Source organism: Gavialis gangeticus, unplaced genomic scaffold, assembly GCF_001723915.1.
Source record: "Gavialis gangeticus isolate Ggan-Ray unplaced genomic scaffold, GavGan_comp1, whole genome shotgun sequence".
Lineage (NCBI taxonomy): Eukaryota > Metazoa > Chordata > Crocodylia > Gavialidae > Gavialis > Gavialis gangeticus.
The window spans coordinates 23,386,787-23,405,402 of NW_017729034.1; the positions used below are offsets into that span (position 1 = coordinate 23,386,787).

The 18,616-nt window shown below is 42.6% G+C and overlaps 1 protein-coding gene across 1 annotated transcript in view; it reads right to left on the minus strand.

Annotated features, from left to right (window-relative positions):
• Positions 1 to 954: 954 nt before the first annotated feature.
• Positions 955 to 18,616, minus strand: part of SLC4A1AP (solute carrier family 4 member 1 adaptor protein) — a 35,302-nt gene continuing 17,640 nt past the window's right edge. The window contains exons 9-15 of the mRNA XM_019526697.1: positions 13,236 to 13,425; positions 12,324 to 12,435; positions 11,708 to 11,936; positions 10,828 to 10,908; positions 9,543 to 9,613; positions 3,193 to 3,265; positions 955 to 1,354 (exon numbers count right to left, since the gene is read on the minus strand). Coding sequence (XP_019382242.1) covers positions 1,305 to 1,354; positions 3,193 to 3,265; positions 9,543 to 9,613; positions 10,828 to 10,908; positions 11,708 to 11,936; positions 12,324 to 12,435; positions 13,236 to 13,425 — 806 coding nt within the window. The 3' untranslated portion in view covers positions 955 to 1,304. The remainder of the gene's footprint in view (positions 1,355 to 3,192; positions 3,266 to 9,542; positions 9,614 to 10,827; positions 10,909 to 11,707; positions 11,937 to 12,323; positions 12,436 to 13,235; positions 13,426 to 18,616) is intronic.

Below are 18,616 nucleotides of genomic sequence, written 5' to 3' on the forward strand. Positions count from 1 at the left end.
GAATGGTTGAGGTCACTTGGTTATAGACTTTAGCGTAAGCGGGTGCGGTGGGGGGTTGATAACAAAACAACCAACTTATTGAGCAGGGAAAAAAAGTAGTGGCTCAGAGAGGCTATACCCAAGGCCCAGGCATTATGTGCATGGAAATTTAAAAAAGGCGAAAAGCTGTCATGTTAACATACTTATTTCTTTGTTTACAAGACAAAAGATAATAAACATTTCTACAGAGGTCCCTTACATATGAATTCCCTGGCTGGCTCAGACTTTCAAGTCTAGTACCCTGTTGCCAACAAATGCTTTAAAGAAAGGTCTGAGAAGTTACACGGCTACATAAGCTGTACCTTGTAAAGATATGAGGCCGACTGGAGCAAGGGTTAGATGCCTTCAATACTTTTTCATGTCATATGTAATTAGACTGAATCTTGTTGCTAGAGAATGTTCTTTTCTCTAAGAACTGAGTAAGATTCAGTGAGGGATTGGACATATCTGCAGGTAACAAGAATATCCAGAATTATAGTCAATGCTATGAAGTATTTCCTTTGAGTGGTATTAGGTCACCATTAAATTTCATTGAATGTCCTCCTGTCCTTTATTATCTCACAACACAAGAGAAACTCCTAATGCACCATCTCCAAACAAATGATTTTTTACATTCCTTTGTCATATCTTCTTTTGTTAATCTCTTTAAAGATAAGCCACCCTAATTTTTTTCGGTTTTTCATCCGAGCTTTTTTCCACACCCTACATAATCTCATTTCGTGGCATTCCTTGCCAATTTCACATGAAGGTCTTCTGTATTTGAGTTCCAAAAGCTTTAATTTTTCTTTAAAATGAAACAAGTTTCATTGAGGAAAACCATGAATTCTGGGTCTCAGTTGCCCTCATAATGACTTCTTAAGTATCAGAAATATTAGTGTTTTCACATTTATTATATAAAACTAGGCCGGCCTCATCAAGCATGAAGTAGAGATTTTGTTTTTATATACAAAAGGAAAAAACACAACTATTTTGTTTACACATTTTCACATCAAACAAAGACCAGCCCAACTGCAGAAGGGAGGGATGAAAAAAGAATACTGTGGGCAAGATCTGGGAGTCTTAAGATTTTTTTTTTTTTTATAAAACAAAAGCACAAAAGCAGTGATTAGGAGGTAACTACCAGAGTGAGTGTTGATGCCCTGCAACCCAGAACAGCAAATGGAGAGACGACTCTTTTGCCACTCACTCAACAGTATATGGGGAAGCCGACTGAGGTGGCTCTGGGATCAGAGAGACCATGCTGCTTCGTAGAGAGCGAGGGAGGCTTAATAGCCATATTTTTCATTCAGATGAGTCTTCCCATCCCCACTTTGACCTGATTGACAAAGAAAAACAAAACAAACAACACTGCCCTTCAAGATCAACTCATAGCAAAGAATGAAACTTTATCCCTGGAGAGCATTTGTCAGACAGGCAGAAAGAAGATAACAACTGAGACTTGGATTCCACAACACTAATCTCCTTTTGACACATGCTTAAAATACTTACCAACAGTAGTGGCAGTAACGTATCTATGCAAGGTTACAAAATCTTTTCCATTTATATGGTTTCTCTAATGTCTCCATTATGGCAGCTCAGACAAGTAACAAATCCTCCTATTAGCAAACTGGAAAAAATTGCTCCTTCCAAAGAGGAAACTGGCTAGATGCAAACAGGTCAGATACTCTTCTGGCCAACAGAGGCAGGAATCTTATTCTGGTTGGTTAGTTTGGTAGTGGAGTGCAGTCCTTGTATTACAGCAGAATTCACTTCACTTAGCCCTACATTACAGCTCTCCTTGGTAAACTTTATTCCTCATCTCCTCTCACTCAGAAACCAATTGATGTTATAAGCCCCTAATTGTATGTAATTTTTAATGATGTGATGATACATCCACATGTTAAAGTATGGATGCTCAGTAACTGAACACTCATGGCATCATTAAAAGAATTACTGCATGTTAAATAAAAATGCTTTGAAAGTCAGTTGGAAGGAAAGTTAATTTTCTTCTCCAGCCCCCAAATCAAGTTGGAATTAATGTCCCAGTTAATGAGTCATTTTCTACCTTCACAACCGAGTAAGACTTGTCTCTCCAGAACACGGGAACCAAGCTGCAAGTAGTTTGGGCCAGGAAATCCAAAACAAATTGCAGGGGGGCAGTGCCAAAAAGCACTGAATACTCATAGCTGCCAAAGGACTTCAGTGAGAGCTGACAACCCTCTAAAAATGCTTGATTTAACTATTGTGAGCTCAAAGATCCCTTTTTACCAGCACCACCTTTGCTAAGCTGTGAATGAGACCACAATAAAGTCTGCATGGGCACTTGGCATCTCTGGGGCTGTCTACAATCATTCTGAGGGATAATGGCAGCCCTCTATAGGAGTGTAAGAGTGATGTTGTAGCTGTGATGGTTCAGAAATTATGCAAGACTAGGATTTCATAGGGTTAGATCTTTTATTGGATTAACTAAATAAGTGACAGACTTATACAAGGTTTTGAACGCAAGATGTTCTTTGTCAGGTCTTTGCTTTCAAAAGCTTGTCTAACTCTCTCAACTACACAGTTGATCCAATAAACGATAAATCACCCTAAGAAATCCTTACATCCTCTATAGACACCTGAGCTGACTAGGTTAAAGTGCAACAACAGCAACGAAGTTGTGGCAGCGTGGGCTGCACAGGCCTACATATAACACTAGATATTTAATTTGTGGCTGAAGCCTTTGCTACTGTGTTTTCACTGTTTCACCCCAGGACAAAGTAAACTAAAGCTGGTCTGGGTGCGTTTATATTTCAGTGTTTTCCCTCGTGTCAGCGGCAACTTGCTAAGAGATTCTTGCCATACCAGAGGGCTGAACAAGCTAGAGATGGCAGCTCTCTTAAAGGTATTATAAATAAAAGTCACACATACACACAGAAAAGTAGCTTTCCAGAGTATCTCCATATGCTTGGGAAAATTAAGCCATTGTAAAAAACAGCCAGCATTTCACTGCAGGACTAACAGCAGCACATGCACCAATATGAAAAAAGTTAATTGGCATTCAAAAAAGTGCACTGTATTATTATTTTAGATTTTTTTAAAGCAAAAAAAAATCATTTTAAAGGCACCATGACTATTCTGCAAATAACTTTTGGATGTTGAAGAGTATACAGCCAATAGGAAACAGTTTGATACCTGCAGGAGGCATCCACATGCAATAGTCTGGGTCATCTTCTGGGTAATCTGACGAGGAAAACACTTGATGGACCTGACAAGAGAAGCACAAGAAGAGATTTTTAAATCCTGCCTACCACAAAGTCCTACTGGAGAGCTTCATTACAAAAGTTAAAGCAAGTGATGAGAAGGAAAGGTGTTACTGGGAGATGGGAATCAAAAGATAAGATAAAGCAGGAATGTAGAGGAAAGAGAAGACCCAATTCTATTTGCAAATATATCCATATATTCCCAAGGAAATCAAGTGTTGAGAGTCCTAATGAGGACAGGCTTGTTTATAATAATCCTGAAATCAAATCTGTATTAAGAGTTTCCTGGGAGGCCTAGTCTCCTGGGAAGTGTCAACATACTGAACCCGAGTCTGACTGGTTGAATTACACTTACATACAGAATCACTTTTTGCAGTACACAGATTTTGTAAGACTCACTTTTTTTGGGGGGGGGGGGGGAACCTTTTCACACTTAAAGTCCATTTTGAGCAGAGACCCAGTGCTGAAAGTGTCACCCAAAAGGTAAGAGCATGTGCAAAAATGTGATGCAAACATAATTAAAGGCATTGGGTATTATTCTAGTGTTAAGCATTATTCCATGCATAACATGGGTCACCTTAAGCTGAGGCAGTACAAATGTACTGATCCTGCCCTCAATATGCTTCCATGGAACAATATCTTTAAAAGATATACCCATTCCATCTGTGTTGAATTCTTTGGGAAGAATCAGGTAATTACAATGGCTGACTTCATATTACATTTCTTTGTTAGGTGATCTAGCCATTTTGCAATGGCTGGAATACCAGACAAAACCAAACCAGATGCCACTACATAAACTACCATATTGGATCAAACCAGTGATCCACTGGTCCAGTAGCCAGTACACAAAATGTACTGCAAGGATGTACAAGACCCTTATAATTAGACTAATATATTCCCCCAAGGAAATTTCTTCCTAAAAGCCATATGCCCTGAAATATGAAGGATTTATGTTACTTAATTTTGTGCTAGAAATTCTTTTTTTCCTTCTGCATGTCATTGTGACAAGGTATTTGGCAGAATTCACAGATTGGTTGGAATCTGACAGGCTGTGCTGCGAGTACTTTTGCTGAGGCCTCAAAAATGTGCAGCCTCTGGTCTGTCAACCATGCACCTTAATGCCTGTACCACCCCCATCCCCAAGCTAGAAATGACTCACCTTCTTTGCAGGTAAACAGAAAGCTCCTCACCCCTTGGTTCCCCTTTACAATAGTTCCACAAGGTTAATCATAATGGCCCCTTTTCCAGGACTCCCAGAAGGCTGAGTTTGAAAGGGCAGGACATACAAGCTATAGTTGCTGTTTCACATGTTTGTTGATCAGCTGTACCAGTTTACCAGGCCAGTGGTGCTCAACTGCACCTGACCTTGTACACAGGGCAACATTATCTGGTCTGTAGAGCTCCCCTTGGGTCAGAAATTTGGCAGCAGGGAAGCAACAATTAACACTGCTACTGCTCCCCCCCCGCCAAGTTTTCAGACCTGTGGACATGGCTCTGTGGGCTGGATCTGGTTCGTGGGCCAGGGGTTTAGCACCCCTATACCTAGGTAAGATCTCTGCTACATCAGCCTGTGGCCAACACCTCCCATTCTAATCCACAAAACAGCTCTGTAAATCATGGGCCTGGACTCCCCCCCACAACCCCCCATATTTTATGGTATGTTAACACAAAAGTACAAATGAATGAGAGTAAGCAGAAGCATGTCATCATAATGCAACACACAGAAGCAACTATAATATTGGAAAGGGAGCATCACAACTGGACTGAAAAGTTGTCCAGCTTGACTACAGCTTCTATGGATCCACCTAAAGAAAGAGGGAAAAGCATCTTTGCAGACAGGCTCACTAACCCAGTGAGGAGGGTTTTAAATTAGGTTCACTGGGTGAGGGAGACCAAAGCCCTGAGGTAACTGGGGAGGCAAGTCTGGACCACCAAACCAGGAGGATGAGGATCTCTTCAAACAGCTAGCAGTAGTTTCCTGATTATATGCCCTGGTTCTTATGGGGGACTTCAATCACCCTGACATCTGCTGGGAGGGCAATACAGCAGTGCACAGGTAATCCAGGAAGTATTTGGTGAGTGTTAGGGACAACTTCCTGGATTACCATTCACTTCCTGGTGAGTTTTGGAGAGCCCAACTAGGGGCCATTCTCTTTTTGACCTGATGTTCACAAAAAGGGACAAACTGGTGGGGAATGTAGAAGTGGACAGCAACTTGGGGAACAGTGCCCATGGGATGACTGAGTTCAGGATCCTGAGGAAAGGAAGGAAGAAGAGCAGAGTACGGACCCTGGACGTCAGAGAAGCAGCTATAACTCCCTCAGGGAACTGATGGGCAGGATTCCCTGGAAAGCCAGTCCGAGGGGGAAACGAGTCCAGGAGAGCTGGCTGTACTTTAAAGAAGCCTTACTGAGGGACCAGAAATGAACCATCCCGATGCGCAGGAAGACTAACAAGTATGGCAGAAGATCAGCTTGGCTTAGCAGGGAACACTTCACTGAGCTAACACACAAAAAGGAAGCTTATAAGTGGAAACTTGGACAAACAACTAGGGAAGAATATAAGAGTCCTCCTCGGGCATACAGGGATGAAGTCAGGAAGGTCAAAACACACGTAGAGTTGCAGCTAGCAAGGGACATGAAGGGTAATGAGAAGCATTTTTACAAGTATAATCAGCAAACAAGAGGAAGATCAGGGAAAGAAAGTGTGGGTCCTTTACTGAATGGGGGAGGCAACCTTGTGACAGATTAGGAGAAAAAGGCTGAAGTACTCAATGCCTTTTTTACTCACCTATAACGGCAACGTCAGGTCCCAGGCTACTGTATCTGGTAGCAGTTTGGAAGGAGGTGAGCAGCCAACAGTGGTGAAAGAAAAGGTTAGGGACTGTTTAGAAAACCTGTACACATACAAGTCCATGGGGCCATATGCAATGCACCTGAGGTTGCTGAGGGAGTTGGCTGATGTGATTGCAGAGCCATTGGCCATCATCTTTGCAAACTTGTGGTGGTTGGGAGAGGCCCCAGATGATTGGAAAAGGGGAGATATAGTGCACATTTTTAAAAAAGGGAAGGAGAAGGATCCTGGGAACTACAGACCAGTCAGCCTCACCTCAGTTCCTGGAAAAATCATGGAGTGGGTACTCCAGAAATCCATTTCTAAGCACTTGGGAGGAGAAGGTGAGTAGGAATGGACAGCATGGATTCACCATAGGCAAGTCATGCCTGACCAACCTGATTGCCTTCTACAACTGGCTCTGTGGATGTGGGGAGAGCAGTGATGTGGATATACCTTGACTTTAGCAAGGCTTTGATACGGTCTCCCACAACATTCTTGCAAGCAAGCTCAGAAAATATGGGCTGGATGAATGGACTGTAAAATGGATAGAAAACTGGCTGGATTGTCAGGCTCAAAGGGCAGCAATCAATGGCTCCATGTCTAGTTGGCAGCTTGTATCAAGTGGCTGGTGATGACACCAAGGTGGGGGGAGCAGTAGATACGCTGGAGAGTAGGGCTAAGATTCTGAGGGACCTCAGCAAATTGGAGGAATGGACTAGAAGAAACTACATGAGAAGTGCAAAATCGTGCACTTAGGACAGAGGAATCCCATGCACCGCAACAGGTTGACGACTGACTGGCTAAGCAGCAGATCTGTAGAAGAGGACCTGGGGCGTTACAGTGGACAGTAAGCTGAATATGAGCCAACAGTATGCCCTTGTTGCCAAGAAGGCTAATCATATGCCGAAACGCATTAGTAGGAGCATTGCCAGCAGATCAAGGGAAGCAATTCTTCCCGTCTAAAACCTCGTTACCCAAAGACCAAGTTTTATCCAAGACACAACAGACTTTCTGTGAAAACTCAAAAACAGACCACCTTCCCAACAATTCCCTCCTAGCCACCATGGATGTCATCAGCTTATATAGCAACATCCAACACCAGGATGGCATCCAAGCCTGCCTATCTACAAGAGCAAACTTATAACTCACAGTACAGACCTCAGGGTGTTAACTGAACTTACACACTTTATCCTCACGCACAACTTCAGTTTCAACAACCAACACTTCCTCCAGACCATGGGCACAGGCATGGGCACCAAATGGCCACACGATATGCCAACCTTTTTATGGCCTACCTGGAAGAAGAATTCCTCAGAAACTGCACCACCAAACTCATGCTATACCTGCAATATATGGATGACATCATCATTCAGACAAAAAACCTGCAGTCTCTGGTTGATTTCCATCACAAATTCAATAATCATCATCCTTCAATCAGACTATATTTTGAATACTCCAGCACCAACATTTCCTTTTTAGACACTATGATTAATATCCAAAATGGTAAAATACAAACCACCATATACAAGAAACCCATGGACCAACTTACGTATCTGCACAGAACCAGCAATCACCCTAAACATGTCAAAAAATCTGTAATTTACAGCCAAGCTGTCTGATACCACCAAATTTGCACTGAGAACACCCATGACAGTCACCTCACAAATCTCAAAAGGGCTTTCACTCAAAAAGGACACTCCTTCAGAGAGATAGATTGCACTTTTGAAAGAGCCACACAGATGCCACACAAAGAATTACTGCAGTACAAAAAGAAAATCCCCCCAAAACACACAACATTAGTTATGACATACCCTCCTTCCCTGGAACCTATACAGAAAATCCTCAAACAGTTACAACCCATACTAGAAGACGACCAAATTCTTAAAGAGATCTTTCCAGAACTATCCATCCTGGCCTTTAACAATCACTAAACCTCATCACCAAAACTTCCTGTGACCCAAACCACACTAAAAGGATCTAGACCATGCCATGACAAGAAATGTAAAACCTGTCAACACTTCTCCATCACTCCCACAATAACTATACCCCACAACAGAACCATCACCATTCCTGGATCTTATACCTGCACCTCCAGAAATGTAATGCGTCTCATCCAGTGCACCAAATGCCCTGAAAATATGTAGAAGAAACCAAACAACAATTGCATGCCAGAATGAATGCACACCACAAATCCATCAAAGACAAAATTACCCAATTACTTGTGGATGCACCCTTCTCACAAGACAGTCACTCCCTCCCCAACATCTCAGTTCTAATCCTAAAAGGGAATTTACAAAACCCCTTTCATAGATGAGCCTACAAACTTCACTTCATAAATCTACTGGATACAAAAAATCATGGACTTTAAATATAGACATTGGATTTATGATGCATTACAACCCACCTGACATCTGATATTTCAGGTCATCTGCCTTCAGCTGATCACTTGCATTCCTCACACATTTCCCTCTTCTCCCCCACAAATCTTTACCCGCTGTCTGCAGAACTTCCACTCATTTGCATTTTCCCAGACCTGCTTGTTGTAAATTAGTTTCTTTTCTACCTTGGAGAACACGTAACACCAGCAGAGTCTCCCTATGCCGGACAAAGGCTGTTTGTGCCCCAAAGCTTGCAAAAAACTTTTTCCAACTATTTAGTTTGTCTATAAAAGATAATCACACCTACCCAAAAAACCTTGCCTGCCTATGTTCCCCTCTATTCAGCACTGGGTAAGGCCACATCTCAGTACTGTGTCCACTTTTGCCCCCCCTCCCACAAGAAGATGGACAAATTGGAGATTCCAGTGGAGGGCAATGAAAATGGTGAGGGGGCTAGGGCACATGACTTATGAGAAGCTGAGGGAACTGGGCTTACTTAGCCTGAAAAGATAAGACTGAGGTGGGATTTAATAGCAGCCTTCAACTACCTGAAGGGTGGTTCCAAAGAGGATGGAACTAGACTGTTCTCAGTGGTGGCAGGTAACAAAACAAGGGAAGTTAAGGTTAGATATCAGGAAAAACTCTCACTAGGAAGGTAGTAAAGTACTGGAACAGGTTATCGGTAGAGGTTGTGGAATCTCCATCCTTGGAAGTTTTTAAGACTAGCTAGACAAAGCCTTGGCTGGGATGATCTGCTTGGGGATGGTCCTGCTTTAAAGCAGGTGGTTGGACTAGAAGTCCTGAGGTCCTTTCCAATGCTTATTTTCTATGATAATATCTTGATTGCTAGGTGATACCTTCTTACAGGCTATACTCATTGATGACATTGCCTCCAGTTCACTAATTCTGCAAGAGGAATGGCATCTTGCATAATGGAACAGACTTAGTTGCAACTACCTTCAAATAAAACCAAGATACAATCCTATTTCATTACCAGGGAATCCTCTCAGACTCTTTACAGTAGGAAATGTTTCCTCTCTGTGAAAAAAATTCTGGTACCATTACTTACCTTGCTTAGGCTATTAACTGCTTTAATTTTTTTGGGTCCCTCTTCAGATTTTCTTTTCCATATTCCAGATGCTGGGAAGAAATAAAACTGGTGTTTTACATGACATTGCATCGTAGACTATGAACCAGCCGCTCTAACAGAAGAGAGTTTATGAAGGGCCAACTTGGGAAAAAAACAAAACAGAACAGGAAAAAAAAAATGAAACAGACCCATTACTCTCATGGCACAAAATTTCAGCTCTGATCTTTTGATTAGGTTTTTGCTGTTAGTAATTTATTGAGCCAAAATCATTTTAGCTCATTGGCAAATACAGCTTAGTGTATACACTCTTTTATTAGTCTGATGCTTGCCAGGGATAGGTATTAATGATCTGAAAGGCCTTTTCCAACTCTTGCTATTAGAAATACATCTTATAAAAATCAAACTTGTGGAAAATTACATTAGGATACAGCAATGAGCCAAGAAATTCCTCAGACATTGGACATCAAATTCCTGCACTGCAGAAACTTTAAATCAAAAGTTGGACAGAATCTTTAGGAAACACTGGCATCAATGTATTAACAAAAATCATCTCTAGATTCAGAAACAACAGGTAGTGGAAGAGAACAGCTCGACAGAAAGGACAAATACCCTTGATTTTCCTACCACTTACTCTAATCTTGAGTCACTCTTCTGCCTAACTTGAAACCATAAGAGGAAGAAAAAGTCTCCTTGAAGAATCAGTGCTGGATGGGGGAGAAGAGAATTCATATACATTTGTTCTACATGTTCTTACGCCAAATTGGGGCTTGGCTCTTGAGCAGCAGTGTATTTTTTGGTTTGTTTTTTCTTTAAAAGAAGAGTGGTAACCCTTGAGTAACTCCTGCAGCACATGCTAATGCTGTATGGTATTCAATGGCATGGACAAAACTCTTCCCACATATTTCCCCTTTCTACTATGCTTGGCTCCTGTACCAAGGGAAGGAGGATAAGAGTACAATTTTCTATGCTGGCATCTTCCTCAAATGTTTCTGCTGTGATGCTACCATGTTAAAATAATTCTGAGTTTATATTGTACCAATCATCCAAGGACTCAAAGCAGTTTACAAACAGAAGGCAAGGATTGGGGAAGAGGGTGCAAATAATTGAGTTTAAAGTGCCTTGTCTTTGTCACATGCTGGGGTCCTAATCCCCTGCTTTTACAGACTAAATAATGCTGTTTTTTTCTGTTAGTCTGTATGGACAATACATTATTTGGTTAATGTGGGGCAGCACAACTTCTTGAGTCGCAAACTGCACTGCTCACCTTGGGGCTTCTCTTGTGAGGGGCCACTTTGAGATGCATGCTCTGAAGTCTTGAGCTCCTTGCTGGTTGGAAAACAAACCTCTATAAAACACAGGGGAAGTTGGGGGGAGAACAAGCCTCAGACATTATGGCAAACAAAGCATTGGTATCCCCCAAACACTTCACACAAGGATATGCTCGGCCATGCTTGTGAAATGCAACGTTAGGGGAGAATTTCAGTGACCAACAAAGCCAGTTTTAATAAAAAGCCTATAGTTTTAAGAACTTGGCCATATCACATGGAGCGTTGTACACTACAGGCAAGGAGGAAGAGTTACTGTTCCATCAGCAGCCACAGAACTGACTGCAACATTATGCCTGTTTTCACATGAGCAGAATCGGCAAGTGGAAAAAGGCTGAATTATGGATATGAACTACAGAAGCAATGAAAATTCTTGCCCTTGCAATTTAAAAAAAATATTCTCCTTTATAAACAATCATTGGAAGCTTTTCACTGACACCTGCTTCCTATTAATCATCCCCTCCCTACTAATAATGCTATATATTTTGTAAACACAGAGCCCCACTTAAGTATTGCACATACTGGTTTATCAACAGGGGGCTCCTCAATGAGCCCAAGGGAAATTTCTGTCATTTCACCAAAACTGTGGGTAAACTGGCTGTTGTGTAGAGTTTTGACATGAACCAGGCAAAAAAAAGCACAGATGTCTTGGACTTGTTGGCACCCACACTGAATTCCCAGTTGCAAAGCTGCAAAAAGGGAACCTGCAAAGCGTCATAGGAATGTCAGTGAACCAAAGCCCCAGTTGTAGTTAGCTCTGAAGAATTCAACAGTTGCACAATCCAATGTAAAACAGGGAAATCAAAGGCATTTGTTTACCACGAGTAGAATCCAAATTCTTGCTCTTACAAGGAGAGCTAGCAGGAAGTTGAATCTCTTGTTCCATTTCTTCCTCTACTGCCACTTTCACCTCTGGTTTCTTGTTTCTGCTGTTTGTTGCTTTCATTTCCTGCTCCTGCTCCTCTTCCTCCTCTTCCTCCACTTCTGGCCCATCATCTTTCATTTTTAAGAAGTTTTCAGGAATATCTGGACGCCTGACGGGCATCTTCTGTGGGGAAAAAGCAAACAGATGCATGGATACTTGAATAATACTGCAAAGAGCAGTACAGAAGACTTTGATCTGCAACAGATAAAAGAGTCAAGACAGAAACTACAGGGCAAAGTATATGTTTCCAGTCACAGGAAGAACTATTAAAGTAGCACACCTGGGTGGAAAAAAATTTGGCTGGTCCCAAGAAAAAGGTTATAAGAATCACAATAGGTGAAAATGGAGGAAGGAGACTTGCTCTCCTCTGAAAAAACAAGTCCCCTCATAGAGACATATTTGCAACAGATCCAATGGTACATTTGAGCTTAGGCAAAAGGTCAACAAGGAAATGAAGGGAAAGCTTCAGGCTAGAGGATAACTTCAGTCTGGTGTCTTCACCCAACTTACCCCTAGGCTTCCAGTTTTCAGCCTGAATTTGCTTCCCCCTTTCATTGCCCCAAAGAGAGGCAATGTTAGCTTTTTAGGCTTGTTCTCCGTTTCCAGACCACGACTCCCAGTCCTAGCATAATCAGATATAAAACTAGTTAGCACATTCAAAGCGCAAGGTGAATGCCTTCACATCAATCCTTTTCCGTTTAGAATGGAAACATCTGTAGACCAAAATAATCCTAGGAAACAAGGACCCAAACCCCCGTAATGTGATATTAAGTGCTCACTACTGCAGTGCACAGGGATGAGTTGCAGGAAATGCAACTCTCCCCCACCCCCCTGCTAATGTAATAGGAGTCAGACACTTGGCCAAAGCTAGAGGGACCCCTAAGACAACCTCATTAATATACAAGCTAAACTACTACTTAAGTAATTATAGTTCATCTACCTAAATTGTCTCACCATTGTCTACTGATAAAGTACACACTTTGTCTTCAACTTGTGTTGTGCTATGCCCTGTCTGAATAGCTGCAACACTTAGTTGCCAGAATGTAGCTGCAGTTCAGCAAGTGAATGAACTGGTCTTTGCATCATGTATCCCCTTTTTCCTCCCCCCATTTAAGTGCTCAGGGATCCCTCAGGATGACAGGCTACTGAGAAATGCCATCATGTATGCACATACACCAAAAAAGCCCGATTACACTACTTCAATTTTATTGCTGCTGTGTCAGCAACTGAATCATTTCCCTGATTGGGCAGCAAGTCCAATAGCTAGGTGACCCTTCAAAATGATGAGGGATGGTACATGAGGTAGTACCCAAGATAGAATCTGCTCCTGTTACATTTCGGCAGCATTCCGCCAGCCAGAATCACAATTCCAGATGCACAACATACAATGGTTACCACCTCTATACATTGGCCAAGACTCACTGGGACTTCAACTCTGGCAGTTCGGCAGGCTTAACGAGCTTTATTAACCCTTTCAGCCTCTGTTGCTCTTTCCTGAGTTCAAAGGTCCGCAAATGAAGCTTTTTTCGTGCCACACTGTCTAAGGTGGATCCTGCTTTTATTTCAGTCATGAACTCATCCAAGGAATCCTGAGCTGCTGGCTTGGACTGGCCTGGGCAAGATAAAGGAAAAAAATACATATGCTGAAAAGGGGGAGTGGGGTAGGCGGAGCAGAGAGACAAGGCATACACACCACATTGTGCCCTTAAATACTGAGATGTACATGATCAGACCCAGAACAGATAATGGGATGAAACAGGAACATAAGACTAGGAGAAGCCTCCTGGTCCATTGAGTCAAGACTTTAACACCCAACCCTTTGTGCAAAGCCTCACTGCTCAGTTTAATGCTGGGCCAACTTTACCTTTGGAGAATTCCACTTTAAAAAGGAAAATACCGGTATCTCTCTCTCTCTCAATCATTGCAGTTTCCTCAAAACAGAATCCAGCTAATTTTAATCTGCACATAGTAAAGCCTCTCTCAACAAAGAGTTTCTTGAGTAACAGGTTAGTTTACATGATCCCCTCTACACAGAGCCACTTATGAGGCTGTTCATCTCACTAAGAATCTTCTATTTCAAAACACTGTTCCTATAGCTTTTTTCTCTTGGGAGGTGGTAGGGGTGAGGATTTATCAGGAAAGCAATAAAAGCATTACTTGGAACTCTTCCAGAAATTCCAGATTATTGCAAAAGAAAATTATTTTAAGAATCAAGATTAACTTATTTATATTCCTATACACAGTTATCTTGGAAGACTAGAAATAAGAATGGCTGTCAATCGATTTCTAAATTGGTGAATGTTATTTGCTCATTTAATCTCCCGCTTGAAGTCTACTCTACACAAATTAAAATTACAGAAGTCATTTGTGACTTCTGGTGAGCCAATCCTATGTGCTATTGAATTGGCATTGTTTTCTAATTAGTAAAGAAATAAATTTGTGTGTGAAAAGACAGGCATGTGGCCAAGCTATTCAGAACTGAGCAACAGAGATCCAATTCTCTGAAATTCTGAAAACAATCAGGTTGGGGTTTTTTTGGCAGGTGGGATTTCTGCCTTGGCTTTAATATTATATTAAAACACAGAGCAAACACTTGCATATGTATAACTATGTGCATATATACCTAGACATATGGGCATTTAAACAACTCTAATATCTGTTAATTGAAACATCTGAGCTCAGCTCTAATCATTCCTATTCACGATAGACTAACTACTTTGATTTTGTTTAAACAGTTGAGAGGGATTGCAAGCAGCTATCAAATATGTTAAATATTTTTTCTAGGTAAGAAAACAGAACAAATATTGGATAGAAACTTCTTACAGAAGAAAATATCAGTTTTAAAACAAACAGTAATTGTTTACAATAATAATTCATCAATGTAAGCAATTGGGTACAAGCAATTTATGTAACCTCTTAGGGAAGTTAGGTTATAAAAAGGGGTGTCAATTAATCGCTGTTAACGTGTGCAATTAATGTATTAAATTGTGCACATGGTTTTAGAGCCCGTGCCCAGGCTCCACTCCACCACCACTGCCTCTGGGCCACCGAACAGGGCAGCGGTGGCACTGCAGAGGACTGCAGGGCAGCCCAAGTGTGGGTTCTGGGTGGCTGCAGCAAGAAGACGGGGGGAGACGTGCACAAAGACAACACACACAGACACATAGATGTATGAAGGCCAGGAATGCAGCCTGGTGGTGTGTAGAGCGGAGCTCAGCAGGTCAGTCTATGGAGGGGAAGGGGCAGGGGGAGAGGGGGCAGATTGAGACCCCCACAGTGAGGGAGGGAGTGGGACAGGGGCAGGGATGAATGGGAGACTGGGGCCAGGACAGGTCATGGGACAGAGCTGCAGGCAGCTCATCCAGGGGCACAGAGGGAGGGTGGCTCCCCACCGCTGTGTGCACTTCTGAGGGACGTGGGGGTGGGGAGGAGGAGATGTACCCAGGATTTGTACGCAGGGTGGAGACTACCTGGGGCTCTACCACCCTGCTGCCTTTGCCCTGGGAGCCATGCAATGCCATGCTGTGCCTCCTGCCACTGGGCAGGCAGGGGGCATGGCAGTCAGCACACGGCTCCCAGGACAAAGACAGCAGAGCACAAAGCCCCAGTCCACAGCGGGCAACCTGCCTCTGCTCTGCACATAAATCCAGGGGGCACGTGCCCCATGCCTCCCTTGGGGGTGCATGCAGTGGTGGGGAGACACCTCCCCCGCTTGCCCCTGGATGAGCCTCCTGTAGCTGTCTTATGACCTGTCCCAGTCGTGGGGTCCCCATTCACCCCAGCCCTACCCCACTCCCTCCCTCACTATGAGGGCCTTGATTTGCCCACCAGCCCCTTCCCCTCCACAGACTTACCTGCTGGGCACTGCTCTACATGCCATCCGGCTGCATTCCTGCAAGTCTCCTATATTTCCAGTTTCAAAAAAGAGAACACCTGTAGGAGGGACGGTAATATGATTGGGGGGGGTGGGGGTAGCACAGCGATATGCCTGTGCCCCTCACTCCCAAGCCACAGCACCCCCCAGCCCTGCTGCCGCTGCCCCTCACTCCTGACCCACAGTACCCTGCATCCTGCCAGGGTGTGCAAGGGTTCCCCCATTTTAGACCTCCCTGGGCTCTAAACCCTCCACACACATACCCACAGCCCCCTACACCTTCACAAATTTACTCCCTGCACACACAAATCCCTCATACACAACACACCTGCATACATTTTTCATAATTTTACTTTTTTGGCACATGAGTTTTTAGCTGTGTGATTAAAATCATGATTAATTATGACTAGCTATTTTAATCATGATCAAATTTTTTAAAATTGTTTGACAGCCCTAGTTACAAAAGTTAATAGAAAGTTCAGTCTAAAGGGTCAGACAAAGGAAACTGGCCCTTCATTCTCATAACTTATTCTTTATGTGTGTTTGTTCTTTAACAACAGCCTTTGTCCTAACTCAATCAAAAGAAAGGACAAATCTTTTAAAGGTAGATTCTGTATACTAGTGTTCTCTTATGTACAGCACCTACAAATTAAAACTGAACTCGAAAGGTGAGTGTGTAGCTACAAAGATGAACTACATTCTTACCAATCTTAATTCTTTCTTGCAGTGTAGCATGTATAAAATGCATCTCAGAGCTAAATGCATACAGAAGTATCTGAACTTTGCAGTATAATCTGTGACTAGCATACCTATTCTAGAAGGTCCCAAACCTGAAAAAATGTCTGTGTGGGTAGCACCAAAATAAAGAACTGGACAAGGCCACAAACCAGGAACATACATCTGTGCCTAAATGTGAGATGGATTAGTTTCCTTAGCTGAGGAGCTGCCACCTTCCTAGAGACTCACAACAGTATAGGTTGGAAGTGTCAGTATCAGTATCGAGTGATAGCTAGAGAGGCTGCAAGTACACATAGCTCAGGACAAATCCCATGTGCCCTCTGGTGAGCAAAGCCGCAACCTTGCAGTGGGGAATGCTACATCACCTTTGCTCAAGGGGATAGATTTCTTCAAGATCATACTTTGGAGGGCAGTTAACATTCTTGTTCTGGGCATTTGATAGCTATCATAGGGCCGAAAGCTTCTGTGGAAAAATATGGTTACAAGACATCATTGCAAGGAGAATCAATGTTAGATATGGAATTTTATGTTATAGGGATAAAAGCTATAAGGCCATTTACTTTACTACCAACTTGTTCATTAAGAAGAAAATTACTGATAACAAAAAATAAGATTGAAAGTCAAATACACAGAGATTTTCATTGAGCTGCACTGAAGTATGTGAAAATTATCAAGCAGGCACATCAGTAGTTAGTTCTGAATGACTTTAGAGAGTGATTTGTAAGCCACTACTGAGATCCTTCTGACAACCACTTAATCTCTACAAGTGCTTGGTAAGAGGTGTTGTAATTCAGCCTGTCATTCACTCATCCATCCATCCACACTCCTAGACATAAGTCAAGTAATCACTTAGAGAAAGCCACAGCTTTATAAAGAGGCTTCATACAGTCATATTACTGCACAACTGTTATCACAATGGTGGGCTGCCAAAGTTGGTTGTAATCAATGTATGGACTTCTGTCTGCATCTAGGATTAACACAATGTGCTGAAAAAAAGCCCACCAACCAACACAGCCCCAAAAGATTAGCAGCCAGCAACTCAGGATTTGCTGCTTCTCTGGAAGTGGACCAGGATAGAACGTAACTGTTCAAGTGAGGCACCAGCATAACCATAGTATTGTTTCACTGTAAGGACCAATACATTGTTGGACTTGGCAAACTGCACAGAATGCTCAGGTCCTTGAATTTCCAGTATTACTATGGTAGATACGAATCATTTTGAAGTCGTGCACTGAAATTAATACATCAGTCTAATTAACATCTTAGTTCTTCCTTTCTCCACCTTCTATTGCAATCCGATTTAGCATCTACCTTGAAAAACAACTGTACGAAGAACTAATACTTTATATCAGGAAAAGACTTGGATTCCCATCTTTCAAAGTGGATAAAGCATTATCTTTTACAGTTAGCCAATCATGACCTGTCTACTATGGACATTATATGGAAAAGACTGCCACAGATATACTCAGCTGACAGATAAATCTGAGTATTTTCAGGAGTAGTAAGCTTTTTCAAGCTGTGGTCCAAGACAAACTCTCAGAAATCAAGACATCAATCTGAATTAGAATTGGTGTTGTGTTGGTTTATGGAAAATAAATATCAGTTATATCTTGCACAAAGGAAAGCATAACTGCCAAAACTTGAAATAGATTACCTTTATGATGCCTACCCTGTCATGAACCCCTGGACCCATAGCACACTTTCAAGCACTTTGCTTTCCAATACTCCTCTCTGGGAGAAGTTATGAGTGATAAAAAGGACCACCTTCCTGGAAGCAGCTTTCTGCCTCCACAACTCCCATCCATCCTAGAAAGGATACCCCTGCTTCAGGGCCCTGCAAAGTAGAAAGCTTGGAACCCAAACTCTGATCTTACGCATCAGGAAGTTCACTGGCTAGGCAAGAATCTACACTTCAACATTACAGGTGCACCAATAGAGATTTGGGGGGCTGATACCGATAGCAGATTGTTTAAGGAGGCATAGTGGCTGATACCGATCCGATTTCTGATACAGCTGTGTCCAGCTGGTAAGTCTGCTGTGGTAGAGGGGGAGGGAAGGGGTGTGGCGGGGCAGATTAACTCCCCTCGTAGTGAGGGAGGGAGTGGGGCTGGTGCTGCCCAGCTGGGGTGGGGTGTGGTGCAGGACAGAGCTGCAGCTCCCCATGGGTGTGTGGGGAGGCTCTTGCTGCTGC